At 43.0% G+C, this 27,473-nt stretch overlaps 1 protein-coding gene across 2 annotated transcripts in view; it reads right to left on the bottom strand.

Annotated features, from left to right (window-relative positions):
- Positions 1-276: 276 nt before the first annotated feature.
- Positions 277-27,473, bottom strand: part of HMG20A (high mobility group 20A) — an 87,564-nt gene continuing 60,367 nt past the window's right edge. For both annotated transcript variants that reach the window (XM_039493416.1, XM_039493415.1), the window contains exons 5-11: positions 25,846-26,058; positions 22,737-22,869; positions 20,487-20,518; positions 8,304-8,379; positions 7,199-7,414; positions 6,447-6,591; positions 277-1,180 (exon numbers count right to left, since the gene is read on the bottom strand). In XM_039493416.1, coding sequence (XP_039349350.1) covers positions 6,455-6,591; positions 7,199-7,414; positions 8,304-8,379; positions 20,487-20,518; positions 22,737-22,869; positions 25,846-26,058 — 807 coding nt within the window. In that variant the 3' untranslated portion in view covers positions 277-1,180; positions 6,447-6,454. The remainder of the gene's footprint in view (positions 1,181-6,446; positions 6,592-7,198; positions 7,415-8,303; positions 8,380-20,486; positions 20,519-22,736; positions 22,870-25,845; positions 26,059-27,473) is intronic.

The following is a 27,473-nucleotide window of genomic DNA, read 5'->3' as shown; positions in this document are numbered from 1 at the left end:
GATGCACTTTTGTATTAAAGGTGAGGGTAGCCAAGGGCTGCACTGCGGAATTCTATGCGCCACAATTTGCTCACTTCTGCTAAAGCTGCTCTCTGCGGCTGCACTTCATTGCAGGCTCCTTTTATAAAAATGGTTCCTTAGCGCTACAACAGCAGATGGGCAGAGGGAAATGTAATTCCCCTGCCTGTTTCCCTTTGTGGTGGAGAGACGACTTGGAACATAATATAATTCACTCAAGCAGGCTGCAGCTCACATCATATTAGACAAAGCAACATATCAGGAGACAGAAAAGCGACGTGTTTTATTTTAGTCTAAAATAAAGTTTTGTACTTTTCCTGCTGGCTGAGAGAAGCCAGCCTTTCTCTTTCTCTCTTGATTACCGCTGACCTTTTCAGCAGTAAAATGCTGCACCAGACATTTTCAATAGATAGGAACAGTGGAATCTTGCTGAGAAGCAGGACACCATATATGTGCAGCAGAGATGCTTGGAAAGAGTAGCTGGGAGCGGGGAAAGAGAGAGCCCTTCCTTCGGGGCCGCTCAGTCATGAAGTGCCAGCCACAGCCAATACCAGCAGGAAGGAACCTCGTTGTATGAGATGCAGCCTAGCACAAAAAAGAGAAGCTTGCACTGAAGACACGACAGGCGGGGTAGTAAGGAAGGCTGTGTCTATCATAGCAAAGAATACAGGTGTTGCTATACAGTGCAGCAAACATCAACTAACAAGAAAAGGACAAAAGGAGAACTGCAAAGGGAGAAGGAAACCCCACAGAAAGGATGAAGAGATACAAAGCAACATAACATTTCAAAGCTCTATTACCACAACACGAAGGCTGCCTCCACTACACTGACTGGAAGCAGATTCACCGCCATTGTTGTCCAGTCCACAGAGTGTGTGGGTATTCCCCCACCCAGCTGAAATGATGGAAAACTGATGATTGTACGGTAGTCACATGCTCTGAAAGCTTTACATGGAGGATAGTTCAAATGTTTAGTAGCTGGTGCCTGTGGCTTCATAGGAGCTTTTAATTCATTAAACAGTTTGCCCCATTGGCAAGCTGCTTAGGCAGGGACCAGGACAGATCCTGAAGTCCTGCCTCCCACCTCCAGTCTGTTTCCACCATGGCTTTTCATTCCTCACTGGCTGAATCACTTTTGTAAGACACCCCTGGGCCAGGAGACCTGTAGATGAAACAGAAACATAAATGTTAGAAGTTTAGACCAGTCTGCCAAAATAAACAGGACTTTGTGAAGAGATTTTTGGAGGGTTAATTTGAAGGGACCATATTAAAGTACACTAGATAGCTGGAAAGCCTACAGAGAAGAAGCTTATCAAGTTGCTTGGACAACTTTCCGTTGAGAAACCAGAATATGATCCTTTATAAGAGTTATCAGGGAGTCAGCTCAGAGTTACCTCTGAAAATCACCTTTGAATCCGTGTTTCAGCCCAAACACTTATTTTCAAATAAACAATTTCCCCAATATAAGTACGTATCTTTGGGGCATGGACGGTCTACTGCTCTGTGTCTGTACAATGCCCACACTAAGGGGCCCCATTCTTGGTTGGTCCCTAAGCACTACTGTAATAAATAATAATCATGCAATGTAACTCCCTAGGCTCCTGGGGTTCAATGTGCCTGTAACTCAGGGAGCGGCACACTGTCCCTGGGAGGAAAGGGGAGCCAAGGCAGACTCAGAGTCAGCTAGGAAACCAAGAGGGAGAGAGGAGAGCCACTATGTATAGGGCCCCACAAATTCATGGTCATGAACAAAGCGTCACGGCCGATGAAATCTGATCTTTTGTGTACTTTTACCCTATACTGTAGCGATTTCATGGGGAAGACCAGCGTTTCTCAAACTGGGGGCCTCAACCCAAAAGGGGACCATGGGGGTGGTGGGGTGTCAGAAGGGTATTGTAGAGGCTGGCCATGGTATTGCCATCAGGGGCGGCTCTACAAATTTGGCCGCCCCAAGCAATCATGCCCGGGAGGCGCCCCCGGAGCCGCGGGAGCAGAGGACCTGCCGCGGGCATGACTGCGGAGGGTCCGCTGGTCGCGCGGCTCAGCTGGACCTCCCGCAGCTGCGGACGGTTCGCTGGTCCGGCGGCTCCGGTTGAGCTGCCGCAGTCATGCCTGCGGGAGGTCCAGCCGAGCCGCGGGACCAGCGAACCGTCCGCAGTCATGCCTGCGGCAGGTCCGGTCGTCCCAGGGCTCCGGTGGACCTCCCGCAGGCATGACTGCGGCAGGTCCACCGGCCCAGTCTGCCGCCCCCCTGGGAAAGGGCCGCCCCAGGCGGGTGCTTGCCCCGCTGGGCTCTAGAGCCGCCCCTGATTGCCATCCTTACTTCTGCACTGCCTTCAGTGCTGGGTGGCTGGAGAGCAGCGGTTGCTGGCCGAGGGCCCAACTCTGAAGGCAGCAGCACAGAAGTAAGGGTGGCCATACCATACTATGCCATCCTTACTTCTGCGCTGCTGCTGGCAGCGGTGCTGCCTTCAGAGCTGGGCTCCCAGCCAGCAGCTGCCATTCTTTGGCTGCCCAGCTCTGAAGGCAGCATCGCCGCCAGCAGCAGCCCAGAAGTAAGGGTGGCAATACCGCAACCGCCCTACAATAGCCTTGTGACCCCTCTACAACCCCCTTTTGGGTCAGGAACCCTACAGTTACAACACTGAAATCTGAGACTTAAATAATCTGAAATAATGAAATTTATGATTTTTTAAATCCTATGACCGTAAAATTGACCAAAAAGGACCGTGAATTTGTAAGGCCTTAACTATGTAGAATACCAGGGGCCCAGTTGGCTTGGGGGAAGATAGCATGCTGTCTGCTTGGAGGAGCGGGCAGAGTGAAATGATTGACAAGTGAAAGCCCAGGAAGCTGAGTTAGCCTTACCAACAGGGAGTGAGCTGCCATCCCTTGGAAACCCTAGAGGTGAGAAAAGCCATTTTGGAGTAGGGAAGGGCAGGACTGGCTGTGTGGGGAGCTGGTGAGTCCCAGGCATGCATGCAGGGTTCCTCCAAGAATTGGCCTCTGGGGGTCTGGAAGCAACATCCCTCAGCTTGGGCCTCTCCCTCTCCAAGGTGACTCCCAGTTTGTAGAGTTTTGTTGGGAAAATTCCCCCCAGCCAGGTTGAGTTAGCTCTTTAGCTCCCTAGGGGAAAAAAATCAGTCACCACATGGCACCACCACTGCTCTGTCTGCTAGTCCAGGGCTGGCACCAGCTGAGAATGCATCTGAGCACTAGGGTAGGAGACTAAAAAGTTTAGATTTTTAGTATAGTTTTGTAACCTGCACCTTGAGCCCTGTACCCCTTTGCGGTAAGGGGAAATCCTGGGTCCAGAAGCAGCCTGATTCCTGCATGAAGAGGACACTTGATAGCAGCAATTATCAGCCCTTCTGCAGTAATTGAGGAGTCCAGAGCCATCTCTGAACCTGAGGATTTCATTTGCAGAGTTGTGAGGGCACCATCCTTTAGTTAGCTAGTCAGAGAGATTATTTAGGAGACCCTCCTACTCCCTGAGCTGTGTCCTCAAGCCAGTGGGTAAGAGTTGGGGATTTTATTACCTGCTGCCTATTAAACCTGTGAAGGGACATGCCAATTTATCCCACTTGGGAGTCTTTGGGGCTGTACTGAATCCAGTTAGCCAAGTTGCTAACTGTTGCACAGAGGATATTGTGGTCACAATTCACCAAGGGCCCCTACAAAGTATGCATACGAATGGGATGCTAATTTTTACGTTTGCTATATCAGGTCACGTGACTGGGGGAATTCATGGGTATTATCAGTGTGGGCACCAGTGTCCCTGAGAATGGTGTTCTACCCTGTTATGTTATACTTATCTCCTTTTTAATATAATTACTGTGTTGAATAGTGTGTGTGTGTTTCTTGGGAGTCTCCAACTATCTGGCAAATAAGTGGAGGTTACCCTGTGGTTAGAATTTTCCTCCCAAGCTGCCCGATGATCCTGCCAGGAAGGAGTGGGGGCAAGGTGGGGTGGGGGCACCTCCTAATAAATTCATATGGGAAGAAAATAAATAAGTTACACCCTACTGAGTGGAAGGCAGGATCCAGAAGAACCCAGGCCTGCCCATCTAAAGCCGCAAGGAAATGGGTGCTAACAGAGGTAACTGGGTGGATAGGGGACATTATAATGATATTTCTATGTACATAAAGTGTACCTCTATATTTTAATATTCTGTTTTGTGTTTGTGTTCTTCAGTGCTGTGTAATACAGCCATTTGTTAGGTACTTTAGCTATTAGAAATCAGCTTAGCTCTGTGAGTACAGTATTTTTGAAGATAATGTAATTGTAAAAGCAAATAGGTTTCTGATCATCACTTTTATTTTTAAATGTGCATCTGAGCACCAAGCCATCTATTTGGCTGATACACATTCTTTTGAGAAAATACTTATACTGTATATTAGACTAACAAAGGGAAGATGGTGTTGACAATCTACCAATGGTAGACTCTTACTAAGTTCTCTCACCTTCTCCTATTTTAAGGTTCTTGCTTTTGTTTACAAGTCCTATCTTCTCTAAAGTGTGAGCACACTTACACAAACACCCATCCCCCACCCCCAACTTCCTTCACAAGCTCCTGTCACTGGATGTGACAATGCCAAGTGCATGTCAGGATAATTAATTGCACCATGAGAGTTTGGAACATCAGGCCCAGTTGTCTGTACATGTTTGTATAATGAACCCAGGCCACTATTAATTACATTTTTTAATTGCCTTATCTACTGTTTTTCTAGGGATGAGTTGTTTTTTTAACCATAATTGGGAAGGAGGAATTCTGGAGCAAAAACATTTTTTCCAAACTGCTCAAAGCTGAATCCAGTTTTTCCAAGAACAAAATATTTACATGTTGAAACCACAGAAAATGTCAGTGACTCCTAGAAAATAAGAATCCTCTGAGGCTTCCCATGACAACTGGGACCCAAACCATACAGCAGAAACTGCCTAGATTTGAGTAACCTTGAGATAGGTTATGGTGTTTTAAAGAGAAAACATCTGTCTCAAGGACTGGGGTGCCCTTCCAACACCTGACTGATGGGAGACCACTTTGCAAGTTATTCCATTTTGTCTCAAGTTCTCCCATCCCCCTCCAATCCCCAATTCTCCTTTTTTTTGTTGAGCCAACAAGAGTGCTAATTGAAAACACTGTGTGAAAATTAGAAGGCAGATGAGCAACTGAAAATCCCAGACCTAGATCCACAAGCTGTTCCCTTTCATAAATAGCAGCAGTAATGCCACTTCTTTATTCTGCTGGGAGCTCAGTCATCTCTTAGAACTACAGTCCGTTCCATCTGGCTACCCCCTGGAAGGACAATGATCTTTTAGCTTAAGCCACTCTGTAATGTGGAACATATAATTAATTGCATTGTGCAATATCACAAAAGGTCATGGCCAGGAAGGATGAAGACTCCTGCCTTTATATTTGCAGATGGACCCCATCTCATAACACATTAAGTCAGAATTTTAGCTGCATTTATGCATGCCATTTATAGTGCAGAATATGCTGGAATGTACGGTACATATTCCAAAAAAATCCAGGCCAGTGTGCTTACAGCAACAAAAGCAGGTAAAAGATTCAAGCCCAGGATATTCAGATCGAAATTGCAACATTATAATCCTGTTGTCACCCCACAAAGTACGCTAATATGTATACAGCATGGGGAGGTGTCTTATAGTGCAAAAGTTGGGTTGTTTTCTTTGCTTGCTATGCATCAAGTCTTTTATTAAGGCTTTTCTAGATGGTGAGCAGCAAAGCAAAATTTGCAGAATCGTGATCTCTGAAATACTATAAGCATATCATAAAGATGTATCGGATCATTAAACCTCAGCAAATGCTATGTGTGGCCTGACCCAGTTATATCTTGCTTAATTTATCTGTATACCTGCAGGTCCAAAAGAATACAACACATAACCAATTTGACAATTTCTGTGTGCTACAGACTTGCTAAGTGTCCATAGCAAAATGGGAAGCTGTTTTAACTCTAGGAATTGGGATTAGCTGGTGAACAACCCTTTGGTGATACCAGGATTTCTCAATGACTACCCAAACTAGGAAACACTCACTGCAGAATTCTTCAGATTCATCATGCTCAACAGAGAAATCTTCTTGTCAGTACGTCATGCATGCAAAGGAATGTTCCTCCTTCTCTGTTCTACTCCAGACTTTGGCAGTCTTATTATTCATCTGATACATCAACCAAGATGTTGAACAATCCTGCGACATACCAAGCACTTAAGTCTCCCTTAGAAATCAGGGAGGAGATTTTCAAAACCATAAATGGGAGTAAGAACACCCAACTTCCACTGAAAATGGTTGAGCATCTCACTGGTCTCTGTGCCTTTGAAAATTTCCCCTCATTTATTTCCAGGCTTGATGCAATGGATGTGGTGTAGGTGCTGGTAAGCAAATCAGTCTGAGCAAGGGGGTGCTTACCCAAGTCACTAGCGATCAAGCCGGTTTACAACCTCTCGGACTGTGGCTATGAGATTCTCATTCTCTTGTGGGTTAGCCAGAATAATACTGTGCAGTCTGTTCATGTACGAGTCAATGGTGTCCATTGTGGGGGTCTCCCCACTGCCTACAGTAAATATAGTGCAAGAAAAAAAAAACAGAATATTTAGATAACTACAGCAGTATCAAACATTACCATTCTAAGGAGGGTTTGCGTCAAGGCGAAAACATATTGCACACAGACTAAAAAAAATGTAACTGAAATAAAGCATAAATCTTTAGCAACAAAAGCCCAGATCCTCAAAGGTATTTAGGTGCCTAACTTCCATTGATTTCAGTGGAATTTAGGAGCCAAAATAACTGAGAGGATCAGAGCCAAAGGGATCATATGGCAAGGGTACACAGCAGTATTGTTTCCTTTGTCTGCACCTGTAAAAGACCCTCTGGGACTAAAAGCCTCTCCCCACAAAAAAAGAGAAGAGAACCCCCAATACAGAGAGTAATTGTATTAAAAAGTTACAAAACTGGGAGACAGTACCTTTAACTCTAGCCCTCATCCTGCATCCATTGTCAGGCTCCAACTTGCAGCACAGGAAAGCTTTAAAAACAGACCTGCAGCCTAGAATTAGTAAACCAGGCCACGGAAAGTAAATTCACAGGAACCAGTGACATACAACTAACAGAAGTTGGACTTAAGCAGTGGTAGAGAAGCCCCATAAAGAAATGGGGATTACCTGGTAGTGGGACTCCGGCAAAGCTGCTGGTGAGTGCTTGCCGTAAGGTCTCTAGATGCTGCTGCAGCACTGTGTTCCGGCTGCGCTCCTGGATCACATCCACCTCCAACTTCTCCACAGCAGTGCGCATACTCTCCACGTGCTTCTGCAGGGCAGCGTTCCTCTCCTCAAACTCCATGTTGGATTTACGCAGCTGGCGCAGCTCTGCTTCCCGTGCTGTGAACACACCCCAAAAAGGTATGAAATAACTGTAGAAAGTAGTCCTGTGGTGGTGAAGCAGAATGTTCACGGATCGCCACTCAGCTGAGGATGATTAAAAAACCAGTACTATTTTGGGCTACATATGAAGAAGCATCACACCACAGAACAGCGAGTTGATAATGCCTAGAATTCTGAAGTTAATTCTGAATTCAATTTAATACCAGAGATACTGACAAATTAGAGTGAGTTCAGAGCAGAGGAACAAAAATGACTAGAGGGATTGATTGAGGAAGGAAGATTGAAAGAACTACTATGAATACTTTCAGCACACTATAGATCAGCAATACAGTGACAAGGGGGCTAGAGACCAGCAACTGACTACAAGTATTAGCAGGGTGTACATTTTTGGTGCCTGAAGTTGAAATTTATCAGAGTATGGAATAATCTCCCAAGGGAACTGGCAGAAACCCCATCACTTGAGACATATGAATCTATGAATATGAAATCAAACCCTACAGCAATGGAGAATATATTGTAGAACAATTTTGGCTGGGGTCATGGACTAGTTGGCCCAAAGAGACTTTCTCTTATCTAACTTCTGCTAACTAGTGCACATTATCTGCTCAACTATTTCAAATATTTCCTCATTCTAACAGAGCAACTGCAGTTGGAAAGACTGGGAAAATAGCATCTATATGAGCTCGCCTACAGCTTGTACACCAGCACCATTCTCCACAGAGAATCCTGTTGGAAGAGGGTAGGCCCGGAGTACCTATCTGCTCATCCATTATACTCCTAAGAGATACTGTAACCTTACTAACGCACTGAGCCATCTGACTTCACTCTTTACGTAAAGCACTTTCTGTGGCAGGGCTGGCGAAAACACTGCATGAGTTTAATTCACCTTTGCTGTGATTCAGGAACTCTTCTGTGAAGATTGGGATATCAAAAACAGACCTCTCCTTCGTGTCTGCTTCTTTCTGCAGATAGAAAGTGACACACAGTTAAATACTGCTAATTCTCAACTGCTAATAAAAGAAGTGACAGATCTATCAAGAAAATGAGAAGAAGGATGGAGATGATTCCAGCAAGCCCCTTTCTCTAAAGAAGCTATTGGGCAAATCAAGCACTGAACTGGAGATGACAGGGACTCCCATTCCTAGAAAGCCACAAGGCATTTGAGAGGTACAAGGGAAGTGAGCGTTTAACAAATGTAGATCTCAATGGTTCAGATATTTCATATAACCTGCCACTTAACTTTTTTGCCTTACACAAGACTTCAGTAGGGGTTTGGACTAGATGATCTCTTGAGGTCCCTTCCAACCCTAATAATCTATGATTCTCTGCCTGATCCCAACAATCTATTACACTTTCATAGCTATTCTCATGAATTCATCCACCTCTCCAAATTACCATACTTCAGAACAAGCCTCTACAGTAAGACAAGATGGCAGATAAAGTAGATGATAGTTATAGTAAGTTTCACAGCTCTGTTTTTGACCATCAATGCCAAGATAGCTCCTTTCCCTGTTCTCTCACTGGATAAGAAAAGAAAAGGGAGAACCTTGCAGTGGGTCTCACAGTTCCTTGTTTCTGTCTGTTAGGAATTGCAGAAGGTGCAGAGATGACATATTCTGCCTCAGAAATAAAGACAGGAGCTACACAATACTTTAAATGAGCCATATCTTTGCCAAGCAGACTATTATTCAGAGTTTTTTATCATGGGTGAAAATAGACAGACACAATGGTATAGAATTTGTGCAAATTGTCAAATTGCTTATGACTAGCAAGGATGAGGTGGTTTGTTTTTCATTTTCTGGGGGAAGAGAGAGAGGAAAAGGGAAGGGTGTTTGTGTGTGCTTTTTAAAAAACAAACGTCTGCTCCCTTGCACTCTTCCAGGTTCCTGATTACAGTGGAACTCATGCAGATCTCCATCATTGTGGGAATTACTTCAGTCATTCAGGTTTCTACCCTTTGCATGCCGCAAAGCCAAGCTTTGCAAGGGTAAGGTTCATAAATCCACAACTGTATAGGGCGTTGATTGTTTTCTCCCAGATTATGGGCACAGGAGCCATCAGGACGGCTGCAGGAATCATGACCTGGGGGATAATTCACATCCCACCACCTCAAACGCACAATGTTGTCAATCAGGTGTACATTAGGGGTTATAAGCGTGTATGTTGGATGTTGCCCCTAACTCTCTTAACAACACACTGTTGGCAGGTGAGCAGCAAAGCAAAACATACAAAATCTTGACCTCTGAAGTGCTGTATACTGACAGTTTCAATATTAGGACTCAGTAAGTTTTACTGTCCTACCTGTGCACAGAATAGAAGCATCGAGAGATCCTAAGTCTGTGAGCAGAGAAGGCAAGTGGGAGACAACACTAAGCTGAATACTATTTGCAACAATATTTGCTGAAGGTCATCTTTTGTGGTCCAAGGGCTGCTTTTTCTGCTAGACAGAATGATGGTATGTAACTGCATCCTCACCTAATTACTTAATTGTGTGTAGTAATGACATGACTGTGCCTTGGGAGATTGGGTATGAGTATATAAAGGATGTGGCAACAGACTAGCCAGTGTTCGTACAGATTTCAAACTTCTAGTTATTATATCCCCAGATTAGGTGTTTTTCTAGTGGGATGTGGAGGGAAATGAAAAGAGAACAGAAACTATAATACTGAATAGTTCTGAACCAATTCCTCAACTTGGGTCCAGCAGGGACTGTGCTGATCGAGTTGTCATTATTATTTATTAATTGCTGACAATGTGTGTGGTAAAGCTAGGCAAATTTTTTGGTGAACAGTTTATTCACCAAAAAATGCAGTTTTAGTTGACACAAAACACTTTGTGAATCTGTGTCAAGTTCACCAAATAGTTTCAAATGAACTCATAGACTTTAAGGTCAGAAGGGACCATTATGATCATCTAGTCTGACCTCCTGCACAACGCAGGCCACAGAATCTCACCTACCCACTCCTGTAACAAACCCCTAACCTATGTCTGAGTTATTGAAGCCCTCAAATTGTGGTTTAAAGACCTCAAGGTGCAGAGAATCCTCCAGCAAGTGACCCGTGCCCCACGCTGCAGAGGAAGGCGAAAAACCTCCAGGGCCTCTGCCAATCTGCCCTGAAGGAAAATTCCTTCCCGACCCCAAATATGACAATCAGTTAACCCTGAGCATGTGGGCAAGACTCACCAGCCAGACTCCCAGGGGAAAATGAAATGGTTCAGAAATGTCAAAACGAAACGTTTGATTTTGAAGCAACCCAAAATTTTTCATTTCAATTACCATCATTGTGACAAAAGCAGAGGACTAGAATCACAAAACAGGAAAAGGGAGAGGAGGTGGCAGTGGCAAAAGACACTTTTTTAACCTTTAGTCTAGTGGTTAGGGCAGGGGTCTCACACTCAAATGACCACGAGGGCCACACGAGGACTAGTTCATTGGCCCGAGGGCCGCATCACTGACACCCCACCCTTGCTGCCCCCGGCCCTGCCCCCACTCCACCCCTTTCATGAGGCTCCGCCCCTGCCCCGGCTCTTCCCACCCCTTCCCTGCCTCCATTCCAACCCCTTCCCCCAAAGTCCCCACCCCAACTCTGCCTCCTCCCTGCCTCCAGATGGTGCAGAAGGGGTGTGGCGGGGGCTCAGGGCAGGGAGTGAAGGAGGTGTGCAGGGTGCAGCAGGGAGTTGGGGTGTGGGGTGTAGGAGGGAGTGTGGGGTGTGGCAGAAGGCTAGGGTTCAGGCAGGGGGCTCAGGGCAGGGAGTTGGGGTGCAGGAGGGGTGTGGGATGCAGCAGGGGGTTGGGGTTAGGCAGGGGGCTCAGGGCAGGAAGCTGGGGTGCAGGGTGCAGCAGGAGGTTCAGGGCAGGGAGTTAGGGTGCAGAAGGGGTGTGGGATGCAGCAGGAGGGCTCTGGGCCAGAGCCTGAAGCTGCTTAACTAGAGCGGCTCCGGGGTGGCAGCGGCGCGCACAGGGGCCAGGGCAGGCTGCCTGCCCTGGCAAGCAGCTGAAACCATGTCCCTGCAGCCCCTGGGGGAGGAGGGACACAGGGCTCCGCGTGCTGCTTGCTGCTCCTCCAGGTACCTCCCCCGAAGCTCCCATTGGCCACGGTTCCCTGTTCCCAGCCAATGGGAGCTGGGGGCGGGGAGCGGTGCTTGGAACCAGGGCAACACATGGATCCCTCTGCTTCCCCGCCCCCCGGCCACAGGGACGTGATGCCAGCAGCTTCGGGGAGTGGCGCAGGGCTCAAGGGGGGCAATCTGCTGTAGTTTGCCCACCCCTGGCCTGGAGGTAGGCCAGGGGGGCGCAGGCTGCTTGGCGGCCCACAGGAAATAGCCCCGCGGGCCGCGTGTTTGAGACCCCTGAGTTAGGGCATTCGCTAGTGATGTGAGAGGGCTGAGTTCAATTCCCCCTCTGCCTGGTGTGGAGAAGGAATTTGAACTTCGGTTTCTCCCATTGCAGGAGAGTGCCCTCTCCTCTTGGCTATGGGATATTCTAGGATGGGTCTTTCTCAGCATTTCCTGATGAAACTCTCCCACTGTTTTTAAATAAATAGTCACTGAAGCCAGGACTTTAACGTGGCCCTCCCACATCCCAGGTGAGTGCTCGAAGTACCAGGCGCTTTCTGTCCCTGTCCCAATGACTATTCATTGTCATACACAGTGGCAATTCATAGTCATTCATAATAACAATGAACAATTCAAATCCGTTCCCCACATCAGGCAGATGGGGGAATTGAACCCACAGCCCTCTCATATCACTTGTGAATTCCCTAACCACATCCCAGGTAGGTGCCCTGCCCACTGAGCTAAAGATTATAGGGAGGCTGCTTTCTCCTTCTCCTCCTCAGGTCAAAACAAACACGTTTCATTTTGATCCCACTTGAAATTTTTGAGTTTTCGATTCATCAAATATTTCAACAAATTTGGGGTTTGGTTCAACCCAAAACAAATTTTTTGGAATTGCCAACGAACCAAAAAAAAAATCCATTACTCACTCAGCTCTAGTGTGCGATGTTGTATAACACAACAAATGAGACTGTCATCTTTCAAAATTAGAATTAAAACAAGGAACATGACCACCTGGGATAAAACATTTAGTAGTTTTCAAAGTGTAGTGATATCAGCACCTGGTACTCTGGTCAAATTAAACACAGATAATTACATTCTAAAATTCCCTTGCAGTTTTTTTTTTGCAGAAGGTAGTCTTCACTATCTTTCTGGAAATGTGGTGCAGTGGTGTTGTTCTGTACAGTTAAACAGCTGTCACAGCCTACCCAAAGATGACTACATTTCAGTGGTAAATGAAGCGATCCCAATTTATGGTTTATGTGTCTATTAAGTATGCAAACCATTTTAAAATCAAAGATAAAAGGTGCAATATAATTGGAAGATTTTTTAAAAAATTTTTATTATTATTTTTACAGAAAAAGGCCAAGACAGACAGACAAAATGTAACCCTGATGAGTTATTATGAAGGCAGTTTTTTCCTTAGGGATTTCTAAAAAGTAGTTTAAAGTCCATATTTTTAGTGATGCCTCAGTCATAATTTCTACAAGTCAAAAGTAATAAGAATAAATGTTTGTTTTCAAAGTATATACTTATGATGTCAAAGACACAAAGCTTTCTTGTTTGATAAATTGGGGTAACTATAATCAAACTGCTGCTTAATATAGGAACAAAGATAAGCCTTAGAGAAATTGCTACTGAAAGCAGAAGGTTCTCAAACCTCTAAACCATCTTGGCTGGTAAAATGCACCAAGAAATCATTCCTTCAAAACCATATTTAAAGCCTGAGATAAAATGCCTCTCTCCTGCTTCTGCCACCGCTATGGTCTTTTATATTTGAACACCTTGGGCTTTAAATGAAATGTCAAACATGATTTGGTACCCAGCAGAAAAGCTAAGTGGTTAACAGCCTATCAGGGAATTCTGGCAGCTAAGCTTAGTGTTTCATATTGGTGTCTGGCTCATAAAGGGGCTAGACTGGGGTGAAGCAAGTGCCATTTGGCAGTCAGCCAAGATAGACCTGGCTAGATGGAACTTCAAAAACCTTCCAAGTGTTTACCTGAGTAAACTGTCAGAGTCAGTTTATTTAGTTTTTACTTTCTTTTTTTAAAAAGTAAAGCTGAGTTTCATAACGTGGTAAAATTGCAGCTGGGAAGCCCTAGATTCAACAAGAGAGCACATGCTACACACCAAGTGGGCTTGTACTCAAGACTGAGAGCAAAAGAAAAAAAAAACAGTTCTGATTTTCTGAGGAGCTGAAGAGATGCAAAAATGTCACAATGGCTTTCTTTATCACACCCATTATCTACCCAAATTCTGGTGCAGATTACTGCAGACAAAAAAAAATCTCAGGATGTGTATTCAGAAAATGAGGAGTCATATAAAGCAACAAGCCTGGCAATGTACTCATCTGATCTTAATGCCCTCTAGACAACCACAAATTAATTTCATCTAGAACTCCGGAGTCTCTGCAATAACACACTCCAAGGAACGCTGGCAATTATGCAGCTTGCCCTCCACGTGCTTTTTGCTCTACCAGCCTAGGCAATTCATGCTTGATACTACTAGCTGTGTGCTGGAGGCATTGGTATGGACCAGTAATGGCTCCTACAGACTGAAGGGCAGAGGAGAGGGTATTACAGACATTATATATGGTGCCCCAGGGTAGAGATTCTTCAGGTACAAAATAAAAAATATTAAAGCAATTAGGTGAAATTGCTCAGTCTCTGAAAGGCAACAGAGAAATTCTACTTAACGGAAGACTGGTAATGAAAACCCATCAGCACTCTTCCATTACCAAGTACATTACCCAGCACGTAAAGGATCCTCTCGGGGGCTCGGATACACTTAAGCCACTCTGAGGCTTGCTCAGGGGATTAAAATCATAAGGATTTGATTACCCCTTCATTGAAAAGGCTTAATTTGTTCAGGCTGAGTGTCATTTTCTCATTTCTCATAAATTAAAAGAGAAACAAAAAATTTATTGTTTCTATCTTTGTCTTTAAATGAGATGGAGACATTTCCAGAATGTCACCCTGGAAAATTATTCATTGGGCTGTTAAAATGGGGTTAGCGTTAGGAACTTCAGAGACACATTGGACTTGAAATTCTTAGTTGGGATAGAAGATTGAGGGTATGTGGGGAAGGGGAGAAAGAAGGAAGAAGAGAGGTCTTTTTGAATTATATCATCCCTGCTATGGTCATACGTGTACCTCTCAAGTGCTCTGCATTATAATGAATACTCCCTATTGGGTAGACAATTTTTGTTGTGCTCCACTACTCTGTCAGGCCATTTGCCCTGCACTGTACTCTACCTTATAGACATCATCAAGCAGGCCCTCCTTTCCTTAGAGTGGATTGGTCACTTCATGGAAGCCTTGCCAGTAAGGAGGCATGTTTTTCTAATCAGCTGCATGAAGCTGGAGCTATTCTGGTTCCAACAATTTCAGAAAAGGTGGAGCAGAAGAGCAGGGAAAGAGAAGAATACAGAGAGAACATAGCGAGAAGAGAGGTACTTGTGGGCAGAAGAAATCAGAAGCACGTAAGAGTGTCATGACAGGCCATACAAACAGTGCAACGTGATAAGGGAAGGGAAAATAACACCACTGTAGAAAGTCTTGTATATTTGAGATTAGTAAGGTCACTTTTGATTAGTGTGAAATATTGAGACTATAAACACAAAATCTCAGTTATTTTAAACCAAGAATAAAGTTCACAGCAGTCATTGTTCATCATGTATAATATTCCACATAAAAAATCATGAATATGGGATTTATGTGAAGAGTAATCTATATACTTAATTATGATTAATTCAAATTTACTTCTTTTTTTGTCCTTTGCTATACATTTTGAAGGTCATTGCTATGCACATGCACTGTGTTTAAATGCTAAAGTGATATCAACATTGTCTATGGTAGCTGAACTATTACCACTGAGGAAAAGCTTCCTTGACCCAGATGTGCTCCCAAATTTTTGCAAGACATAATTTAGCAGATCCTCTCTGATGGTCATAGAACTACCACAACAGTAAGTAATGATGATTGGAGGAAGGAGAATAGGACAAGGATCCAGGAGCTCCTGAGATCTTAAATCTAATGGTGACTTGCTGTGCAATCTTGGACAAGTCACTTAGCCTTTCTGTGCCGGTTTCCTCCTTTGTAAATGGGAATTACACTACTTACCTACATTAGGCCTTGTGTACACTTGCAGTGGCGTGTAGGGATGCATAGCTACACGCTGCAGTGAAAGGCTCTGGCAGTGGAGAGGCAGAGGAATACTACACTGCTAAAAATAGCAGTGTAGATGTGAGAAGCACTGCTTGCGTGTACGGTATACCCCCTAAGGTTCTGGCAAGTCTGTAATCTATTCGCCTAAGCAGTGCCTCACTGTCTACATTGCTATTTATACTAGTGAAAGCTAGGCGTGCAGTGTCTGTACTCTGCACACCACAGTAAGTGCAGACCTACCCTTAGAGAGGTGTTGTGAGGATTTATTAGGTAACTTGTGTACAGAGTTTTGCAAATATGAAAAGGTAGAAAATCCTGAAGAGGAGAGGAGGCTTTCAGAACAGGGTGCCTACCCAATGGAGTTCCTAGCTCCACTTGAGCAGCCCCTGCTCGGATGGAGCATAAGAACGCCACAGGGATGTGCAGGAGGGCAACTCTCCTCCATGAGTGCATTTAGATAATGATGATCTTTCAGTAATCATATTACATAAATTGAAGGATAAGAATTAAGCCTGTTTGAATTTTTGAAGTGACTTGTCACATGAACACTGCTGTTAAACAGAATATTTATGTAATCTAAGTTTTGTACAAGTACTATATTACTGACTGGGACAAGGTTACAGTGTTTTGTGGGGATTACTAATAAAAAGTCAACTCCCACGTGGCATGCAGATTTAGGCACTTCATATTAGACATCTTAAGAGTCCATCTATTTCTAAAGGTTTGTCTGATAGGGAATACTTGGCTTTGGGGGTCAGTGGGAGAACGCATCTGAGCTGAAAGCATCCAACCAAAGCTGCTCCCTGGAAATGAAATGTATTACCCTCAAAGTAGACAGGAGCAGCAGAAATTAAAAAGTTGCAGTGGCTTGGCAAGTGACCATCACAGTCATCCTTCCAATAGAGACCAATCAATGGGACACAATCATTCCGGGGTACAAAATATATCGGAAGGACAGAACAGGCCGTGCAGGGGGAGGAGTGGCACTATATGTTAAAGAAAGTGTAGATTCAAATGAAGTAAAAATCTTAAGCGAATCCACAGGTTCCATAGAATCTCTATGGATAGAAATTTCATGCTCTAGTAAAAATATAACAGTAGGGATCTATTATCGACCACCTGACCAGGACAGTAATAGTGATGATGAAATGCTAAGGGAAATTAGAGAGACTATCAAAATTAAGAACCCAATAATAGTGGGGGATTTCAATTATCCCCATATTGACTGGGAACATTTCACTTCAGGACGAAATGCAGAGATAAAATTTCTCGATACTTTAAATGACTGCTTCATGGAGCAGCTGGTACGGGAACCCACAAGGGGAAAGGCGACTCTAGATTTAATCCTGAGTGGAGCGCAGGAGCTGGTCCAAGAGGTAACTATAGCAGGACCGCTTGGAAATAGTGACCATAATACAATAGCATTCAACATCCCTGTGGTGGGAAGAACATCTCAACTGCCCAACACTGTGGCCTTTAATTTCAAAAGGGGGAACTATACAAAAATGAGGGGGTTAGTTAGACAAAAGTTAAAAGGTACAGTGACTAAAGTGAAATCCCTGCAAGTTGCGTGGGCCCTTTTTAAAAACATCATAATAGAGGCCCAACTTCAATGTATACCCCAAATTAAGAAAAACAGTAAAAGAACTAAAAAAGAGCCACTGTGGCTTAACAACCATGTAAAAGAAGCAGTGAGAGATAAAAAGACTTCCTTTAAAAAGTGGAAGTCAAATCCCAGTGAGGCAAATAGAAAGGAGCACAACACTGCCAACATAAGTGCAAGAGTGTAATAAGAAAAGCCAAAGAGGAGTTTGAAGAACGGCTAGCCAAAAACTCCAAAGGTAATAACAAAATGTTTTTTAAGTACATCAGAAGCAGGAAGCCTGCTAAACAACCAGTGGGGCCCCTTGACGATGAAAATACAAAAGGAGCGCTTAAAGATGATAAAGTCATTGCGGAGAAACTAAATGGATTCTTTGCTTCAGTCTTCACGGCTGAGGATGTTAGGGAGATTCCCAAACCTGAGCTGGCTTTTGTAGGTGACAAATCTGAGGAACTGTCACAGATTGAAGTGTCACTAGAGGAGGTTTTGGAATTAATTGATAAACTCAACATTAACAAGTCACCGGGACCAGATGGCATTCACCCAAGTGTTCTGAAAGAACTCAAATGTGAAGTTGCGGAACTATTAACCAAGGTTTGTAACCTGTCCTTTAAATCGGCTTCGGTACCCAATGACCGGAAATTAGCTAATGTAACGCCAATATTTAAAAAGGGCTCTAGGGGTGATCCTGGCAATTACAGACCGGTAAGTCTAACGTCGGTACCGGGCAAATTAGTTGAAACAATAGTAAAGAATAAAATTGTCAGACACATAGAAAAACAAACTCTTGAGCAATAGTCAACATGGTTTCTGTAAAGGGAAATCGTGTCTTACTAATCTTAGAGTTCTTTGAAGGGGTCAACAAACATGTGGACAAGGGGGATCCGGTGGACATAGTGTACTTAGATTTCCAGAAAGCCTTTGACAAGGCCCCTCACCAAAGGCTCTTACGTAAATTAAGCTGTCATGGGATAAAAGGAAAGGTCCTTTCATGGATTGAGAACTGGTTAAAGGACAGGGAACAAAGGGTAGGAATTAATGGTAAATTCTCAGAATGGAGAGGGGTAACTAGTGGTGTTCCCCAAGGGTCAGTCCTAGGACCAATCCTATTCAATTTATTCATAAATGATCTGGAGAAAGGGGTAAACAGTGAGGTGACAAAGTTTGCAGATGATACTAAACTACTCAAGATAGTTAAGACCAAAGCAGATTGTGAAGAACTTCAAAAAGATCTCACAAAACTAAGTGATTGGGCAACAAAATGGCAAATGAAATTTAATGTGGATAAATGTAAAGTAATGCACATTGGAAAAAATAACCCCAACTATACATACAACATGATGGGGCTAATTTAGCTACAATGAGTCAGGAAAAAGATCTTGGAGTTATCGTGGATAGTTCTCTGAAGATGTCCACGCAGTGTGCAGAGGCGGTCAAAAAAGCAAAGAGGATGTTAGGAATCATTAAAAAGGGGATAGAGAATAAGACTGAGAATATATTATTGCCCTTATATAAATCCATGGTACGCCCACATCTCGAATACTGTGTACAGATGTGGTCTCCTCACCTCAAAAAAGATATTCTAGCACTAGAAAAGGTTCAGAAAAGAGCAACTAAAATGATTAGGGGTTTAGAGAGGGTCCCATATGAGGAAAGATTAAAGAGGCTAGGACTCTTCAGTTTGGAAAAGAGGAGACTAAGGGGGGACATGATAGAGGTATATAAAATTATGAGTGATGTTGAGAAAGTGGATAAGGAAAAGTTATTTACTTATTCCCATAATACAAGAACTAGGGGTCACCAAATGAAATTAATAGGCAGCAGGTTTAAAACAAATAAAAGGAGCTTCTTCTTCACGAAGCGCGCAGTCAACTTGTGGAATTCCTTGCCTGAGGAGGTTGTGAAGGCTAGGACTATAACAATGTTTAAAAGGGGACTGGATAAATTCATGGTGGCTAGGTCCATAAATGGCTATTAGCCAGGATGGGTAAGAATGGTGTCCCTAGCCTCTGTTCGTCAGAGGATGGAGATGGATGGCAGGAGAGAGATCACTTGATCATTGCCTGTTAGGTTCACTCCCTCAGGGGCACCTGGCATTGGCCACTGTCGGTAGACAGATACTGGGCTAGATGGACCTTTGGTCTGACCCGGTACGGCCTTTCTTATGTTCTTATGTTCTTATTATGTTCAATAAACCCACCAAGGGGTACAGAAACTGATAACTTTCCCTGAAAAGGAGGCTGGCTGGGAGCTCACAGAGGAAGAGCACTGGCAGGAAAGTCTCTTGCCCATATAGAAAAAGGGGATGATTCATCTGCTTGTTTTTTTCCTATTTGCTTGCTGCAGTTTGATGACTGTGAAGGAAGCACCTGGCCTGGGATCCTATGTAAAATGGCCCTTGTTGTGTTTTGTTCTATTAAAAGATTGACAATTACAGCACTTTAGAAAGAGGGATAACTTTGTTGTCAATCAGGAGCCAGAAGGTTTAGTGTCTGTATTACATCAGGGAATCTAGAGTCTTGTTACAGCAAGGCAGTATTTTTTATTACTATTCACTTATTTGGTATGCTAAGAGGTGTTACAACAGGTCTCCCAACAACTTGGCCATTCCTCTCCCTTACCCTGGAAGAAACCACACGGTGGTTGGTGTACTGAAACAATAACCTAGAGGTGTGACTTATTTGTGCATGATCAGTCTATGTCTCAAGCTGGCCTTAAGGATGTCCTAGACATTACATGCCAAATTTTCAAAAGAATAGTTTCCCATTTGTAGGCATTTCTGCTTCCAAAATTTTCACCTGCAATTTTACCTCAAGTACATAAAAGACACAATTATTCTGAGGTATACTCAGAATTTGTTCTGAGGTTCCAAATCACAGGTGTATGTTTTGCAATGCAAATTACACCTACAAAAGTAGAGGCTGGGCCTCAGCCCTTTTAAAAACAAACCCTAAACTCCATTTCTGTTTCAGATAACTTATATCTGCATGGACTAGATTCTGATTTAGCAGAAAGCACCAAAAACAGCGCATAAATTACTCAATTGCTATTCACTTTTGATTCTTTGGCCATGGGGATCATCTACGCAAGCAACCCCCAAAAAACTGTATAGAAATTTGCATAAATCTACATCTAGAGCAGACCCTAAGCTGGTGTAAACTGTCATAACTCCATTGACTTCAATGGAAATTTTCACCAGCTGTGGTTCTGCCCCCTGCTGTGTAGAAGAAAGCAAGGTATTTACCTCATGGTCGTGGGCAGTCTGTCGTGTTCCATCTGAAACAAACAAAAAAATAAGACGATCTTGGAATGAAAGAGAACTGAAGGAGAAAGTTAGCTGTATAACCCAAAAGCACAGCTACACAATCTGTCTAGTTACAGTATAAGGGCTTTAGCACACAGTATCTCCATCTACCTTAGGTTTTAATAATGCACCTGTCACAAGGCACAGTAGTGTGTACATAAACCTAATCGCTCTGCATACACACATGCACACTGGTCTAGGCAAACACAGAAGAGTATGTTCTAAGCAGCGTAACAGTCACAGGCTTTATAAAAAAGGTGTTTGAAACCTGCTAGTTGACTATATGCCTGGGATATTTTAATACTCTAGCTAACAGTCTACTGTTTATTACTCTAACAGAATTGCCATGCTGGGCCAGACCAATGGTCTGTCTAGCCCAGTATGAATAGAATCATAGAATATCAGGGTAGGAAGGGACCTCAGAAGGTCATCTAGTCCAACCCCCTGCTCAAAGCAGGACCAATCCCCAATTAAATCATGCCAGCCAGGGCTTTGTCAAGCCTGACCTTAAAAACCTCTAAGGAAGGAGATTCCACCACCTCTCTAGGTAACCCATTCCAGTGCTTCACCACCCTCCTAGTGATCCTCTCTTCCAAATATGGGCAGAGTTGTCATAACTCTTGTACTAAATTTAATGATGCTTCTGGAGCTAATGTAATATAAATAATAAAAAAGGGCTCAAAAAGGAAGGGGGGGGCAATTACGGCAATTACTAACGTCGTCGTCCGGGGTCCGCAATGAGAATTGAAACAATAGTAAAGAATAAAATGTCAGACACATGAAAAACATAAACTCTATGAGCAATAGTCAACATGGTTTCTGTAGAAAAATCGTCTCTTAACTAAATCTATAGAGTTCTTTGAAGGGGTCAACAAACATGTGGACAAGGGGATCCGGTGGACATAGTGTACTTAGATTTCAAGAAGCCTTTGACAAGGTCCTCACAAAGGCTCTTATGTAAATAATGCTGTCATGGAATAAAAAAAAGGTCCTTTTTCATGGATTGAACTGTGGTTAGACAGGGAACAAAGGGTAGGAATTAATGGTAAATTCTCAGAATGGAGGGGTAAGGAGTGGTGTTCCCAAGGGTCAGTCCTAAGGGGTTCTTATTATCAATAAATTGAAATGAATTCATAAATAGCAAAGTGAAAGGCAAAAGTTGCATGCAGAACTAAAAAGACTAAGATACCTAAATAGAAAAAAAGAAGAGAAAGAGATCACAAAAAAAAGATCAAAAAACAGCAAAAAAAAAACAAAAAAAAAAAAAAAAAAAAATAAATAAATCAAAAAAAAAATTTTAAAAAAAAAAAAAAAACAATACTAACAATAACATGGCTATGAAGCTAACAGAAGTCAAAAAGTCAGGAAAGGATCGAGATAGTTCTCTGGATAGTTCTCTCGTGATCCAAGTCAGTGTGCAGAGCAAGAAAAAGAAGAGAAACAGGATGTTGGGAATCATTAAAAAGGGGAGGAGAATAAGATAGAGAATATATTATTGCCATATATAAAATCCCACATACGCCCACATCTGTAATGTGTGTGAGATGTTCCTCTCTCCTCAAAAAAAAATATTCTACTAGAGAAAAAAAAGGAGAAAAAAGCAAGGAAAATGATTAGGGAGTAGAGAGAAGGTTGAGGATAGAAGAAGAGACTAGGGACTCTAACTCTTCAGAAAGAAGAAAGAGAGGGGGATAGATATATATATATAAAATCATGAGTGAGTGTGAATGAGTGGATAAAAAAAATATTTTTACTTTCAAGAACTATAATACAGTCACCAAATGAAATTAAAAAAAAGCAGTTTAAAAAAAAAAAAAAAAAGTTAAAAGGAAGTTCTTCTTCATAGCACTTCAACACCTGAAACCCCCTTAGGGGAGAGGAGGGAGAGGCTGAGGACTTATTAAAAAAAAAAAGGAAAAATAAATAATGTGTGTGGCTGGCATATAAATGGCTATTAGCCAGGATGGGTAAGGATGGTGGTCCCTAGCCTGTTGTCTCAGAGGATGGAGGATGATGGCAGAGAGATCATTTGATCATTGCCTGTTAGGTTTACTCCTCCAGGGGGCCTGGGGCATGCCACACTGTCGGTAGACAGATACTGGGCTAGATGGACCTTTGGTCTGACCCGGTACGGCCTTTCTTATGTTCTTATGTTCTTATGAAGGCACAATTTTTGTTATGGTTTAATACCTTGCCGGTGTGATTTGCCTTTCTGCCTGTCCTGTGCTTTCCTGCTAAAGACTTTGTAGGCCTCTGTCTTCTGGTACTGCTCCAGTTCCCGCATGTACCGTTCCTTATCTCTATCTGCTTCATCAAGGTAGCGCTGCAACAAGAAAACAGAGTACTTCAGGAAAAAACCCAAACAATCAGACACATGATCATCTTACCTAGATAAACAGGAAAGGAATGGAGAAACATGAATGAGAATGCCTCTGAGATTCAGAACACAGAAACCTGAGAAAGGATAACCAAGGCAAGAAAGGATAAAAACAGAGAGAGAAGCACTCCAGAATAGTAACGTATTTTATCCAAATCATCAACCCATTAAACTTACTTCTCGACTAGACTGATTGCAATAGTTTACTTAGATGCTGAGGTGACTTGCTACCAGGCTACTCAATGCAGCCAAATGCTATCTTCACTTAGTCAGAAAATATTTATGAACTGGATGTTTGTGGCCAGCACTATGTGCTGTTGAGCAGGAAGCTCTGGTTGTGGATCACCCTTAGGGGCTCAGATTGTTGCTAAGGTGTGTCAGTCTTCCTGGAGCAGAGTACTGTGTTTTCTCACCTTCAGACCCCTAGAAGAAAGGCCAATACCATGCTGCATCTTGTCCTCTCATCTGATAGGGGAGACAGATGTAGCTACTATGAGAGAACAGCTTACAGAGAGAATAGGACCAAGAGGGGTCTGTCAGTTTAAGCCTTAGTGATATTTCAGTCTATTTTTAAAGAAATAATCTTGAAGCATTTTCATACATCTGCTTAATGCAGGGAGCTCTTGAACAATATAAGGAAACTGCTGAACTGCAAACCACTTAAAGAATAGTCATAACACAACACGGGAATTAATGGGACCCTTTCGCCAAAAGGCTCTCTTCCCTGCTATCATGTTTCAGTACAATATGCTTAAGGCTTTTTCCCCATACAAGTTTATATCATGCAGTATTATGCAAACCTATTCATATTACTCAGGCAAAACCTTAACAGTGACCTCATATGCTTTTATATCCATTATATCAACAGATCAGTACATCTGGCTATCACACATTCCATGCATTGGAACATTATTTTGCCTTAACACTGTTGAGGTCACTATTAAGATTTTGCAAGTTTGACGACACTGGCGTAGATATTACTTCTGAGTATCTGTTGGAGATGGAAATGAAAGCCTTATGGAGCATTAGAGTGAATTATTGACAAAGTTGTAGGCAATCTGAAGGCGGAAAGGAATGCACAAGTCTTACCCCCTAAACTTCTTATAGCTGTCCTTTTATGGTTTTGGGTGGATAGCATGTGTCCTGCTGCAACCCTACCTGCCACTAAATGCAGTTTTTGTTTGCCAGTTTTCTAGTTATTTTTATACAGCTTTGGTGTACCTTAGTACATAGCTCCCCTGATATGGGGAGAAAGATCCATATCTACACTGCTGTCACTTGACTGACAGGAGTAATTGCTTGTCCCTTTGGAGACCAGCCAATGGAGAGAAACTTGAAACATGCTTTCCCACTGGGTTATACAAGTACTCTCTAGTCAGCAATAGAATACTGATGATCAGGAATTCTGGATTTGATTCCTGACTCTGGAAGAGGAGTGTGGTTCATAGTGGTTAAAGCTAGGAGACCCAAAAAATAATTTAGTCACACTGAAAGGCAGTGTGGTGCAGTGGATAAGACTGGGGTTTGTCATGTTAGAGACCTGGGTGCCAGGCCTGGAGTGTCCTTGCATAAGCAAGCTGCTAACTTATTTTTTAAAAAAGGGATAGAGAGGGGACAGGCAGGCGGGGGAAGTGTTCAGCAGGCCTTCCCTGTCTTTTAGGTTTGGATTCAGGACCTGACTCAATAATAAGGGTAGTCCAGTGAATTCCACAGGAATTTAAACAGCAGTTAAAAGAGGAAGGATCTGAACACCTGGTCTTCTCTTTCCCAACCTTCCTTAGGCTATAGAGTTATTTGTTAAGGGAGTATCTGTCTTTTTGTTTTTTGCCCCTAGAAGTGAGTGACGGCAATCATTCTGCAGCAGATTTGTCATCAAATTCAGCAAGTTGACCGTGACACACATTTTTTATTATGGTTAAAATGTTATCAAATGCTTTACAGACAAACACTATCAATGTGTAACTGATATTCTAGGAATCTGCACATGAGGAGCAACAATGTGGACAAAGGACAGAGTGTTTTGATTTCTTGCAAAAAGGGTACAAAGAAAAAAAAGAGACATTTTGTTTAAAAAACAAAACAAAACACCCAAAGGATTGATTTCTGAGCTCTTATTCTCTTTGTATCAATTCATTTTTCATCAAAAAACCATGAAAAATTCAAATAGTACCCAAAGTTTATATTCTCTGTTTTGTCATTGCAATGAGATTTTTACAAAATAAAGGTTTAAAGCTTCTGTTAAACTGAACTCTCTCATGCAATCTTAACTATAGTGAAGCACCATATGCTCCAACTAGAAATCAGCTACAAATAGTACAAATTCAGTAGTGATGCTGGTATCCGCTCCAGAGGAAGGAAGTAAAGGAACAGACCAAGCTGGCCATTGCCTTAATTCACATATGAGGTACAGTGCAGAAGGCCCGGGAAACTGATGGAGAGATACACCATATTCTGGTTGAAAAAAAACAAAATTCTCATTCCTGGGATAGATTTTTCTAGAAACTAAAATTAACAAAACACTCTCACTAGCACAACTTACAGAGCTATGCTTTCTTTACATGGCTAGCAGACCTTGAAGGACAAATATATCGTCAAAAAAACAGCTCTGCCCCAGCTAGTTGTGAGCAGCCCATCCCTTCTGGTCTGCCTATCTTTCTCTTCTGAAAGACTCACGCGTGTCCTGCATATACCTTGCAGTGTTTATAGGGCCTATGTAATTTTCCACCAGCAATGACTGGGGAGAGATACTTTGGTCCCAAGAGGGTTCCTTCTTTTATCTCTTAAGGGCCTTTGCACCCCACCTAAAAACATCTCCCTAAACACTGTCATGGTCAACACTGATGTCAACTTCCTCACTAAGCAATAGTGTTCCCATTAAACAATAATCAAATCCCCAGCAAGGAAAAGGGAAGTTAATGGTACCCGTTTCTCCTCAGGAGGCAGCTTACTCCACTCATTGCCCAGCATCCTGGTGATCTCTGGGAAAGGGACTTCAGGCATCTTCGCTCGAAGCTGCTCCCTACGCTCATTCATGAATCGCACATACCCTGTGAGGGGGGATTTCGGAGCATTGCTGTCCCTAAGGGGTTTCTTCCTCTTTCTCCCTTTGGACCAGCCTCCTCGTTTAGTTCTTTGCTGCAAAATGAAACAGAAGAGAATTCAGACTGAAGGGGGAAAAAAATCTAATAAATAATTTTACCCCTGGAAGGAACAAATATTCACATCTCAAACATTTTCATAAGGAGCATGTGGCTGCAATATAAGCTTCTTCACTTATCTTCTCTGTAAAGTTCAAACTTCACTTTAGTCTAATCCTGACCTTCTTCTAAACAAAGCCAGACAAATGAGCCTCATTATCAGAAATTGCTTTATAACATCACTGCAGGTCCACGGGACAAGAAGATATCTTCATCATCCCACTAAGATTCTCCCGCTGTAGGACCGTGAGTTGAGACCAGCATCACCACACTGAGATCGTACAACTGAATGACACTGAAACATTTATTTAGGAACATAGCACAAGCTGTAATGAACTTATCTTCTTCACTATCCTACCTCCAGCAGGGACGCATACTAGTTACTTCAAAAGGACGGGGGTGGGGAAACTAACGAACAAACAAAACCAGTGTAGTTGGACAATTGTGCTATATTATGCCCTGGGATATTTCTTCCTGACCACAGCCTATAATCATTTTATGCCATGAAGCATGAGGAGTAAATGCTCATGAAATTGTCATCCTAGCTAATGTAACTGCAGATGCAGCAAAGAGTCCTGTGGCACCTTATAGACTAACAGACGTATTGGAGCATGAGCTTTCGTGGGTCAATACCCACTTCGTCCTAACTGTAGATGTTATTCTTATTCTAAACAAAGTGTCTAATAATTTTGGAAATTTACAAAGCCGTTTGCCCCAGTATCTTATTGTAGAAAGTTTCCTAAGAAAGAAACCAACAGGACTCCACTGGCCATCACATACAGTCCCTAGCTCAAACCCCTCCAACGCATCATCAGGGATCTACAACCCATCCTGGACAATGATCCCACACTTTCACAGGCCTTGGGTGGCAGGCCAGTCCTCGCCCACAGACAACCTACCAACCTGAAGCATATTCTCACCAGCAACTGCACACCGCACCATAGTAACTCTAGCTCAGGAACCAACCCATGCAACAAACCTCGATGCCAACTCTGCCCACATATCTACACCAGCAACACCATCACAGGACCTAACCAGATCAGCCACACCATCACCGGTTCATTCACCTACACGTCCACCAATGTAATATATGCCAGCAATGCCCCTCTGCTATGTACATCGGCCAAACTGGACAGTCTCTAAGGAAAAGGATAAATGGACACAAATCAGACATTAGGAATGGCAATATACAAAAACCTGTAGGAGAACACTTCAACCTCCCTGGCCACACAATAGCAGATTTTAAGGTGGCCATCCTACAGCAAAAAAACTTTAGGACCAGACTTCAAAGAGAAACTGCTGAGCTCCAGTTCATCTGCAAATTTAACACCATCAGCTCAGGACTAAACAAAG

This window comes from Mauremys reevesii, linkage group 10 (assembly GCF_016161935.1).
Source record: "Mauremys reevesii isolate NIE-2019 linkage group 10, ASM1616193v1, whole genome shotgun sequence".
In the NCBI taxonomy this organism is placed as follows: Eukaryota; Metazoa; Chordata; order Testudines; family Geoemydidae; genus Mauremys; species Mauremys reevesii.
Note: the sequence above shows the minus strand (reverse complement) of the source record. Positions and strands in the feature narration are given on the sequence as shown.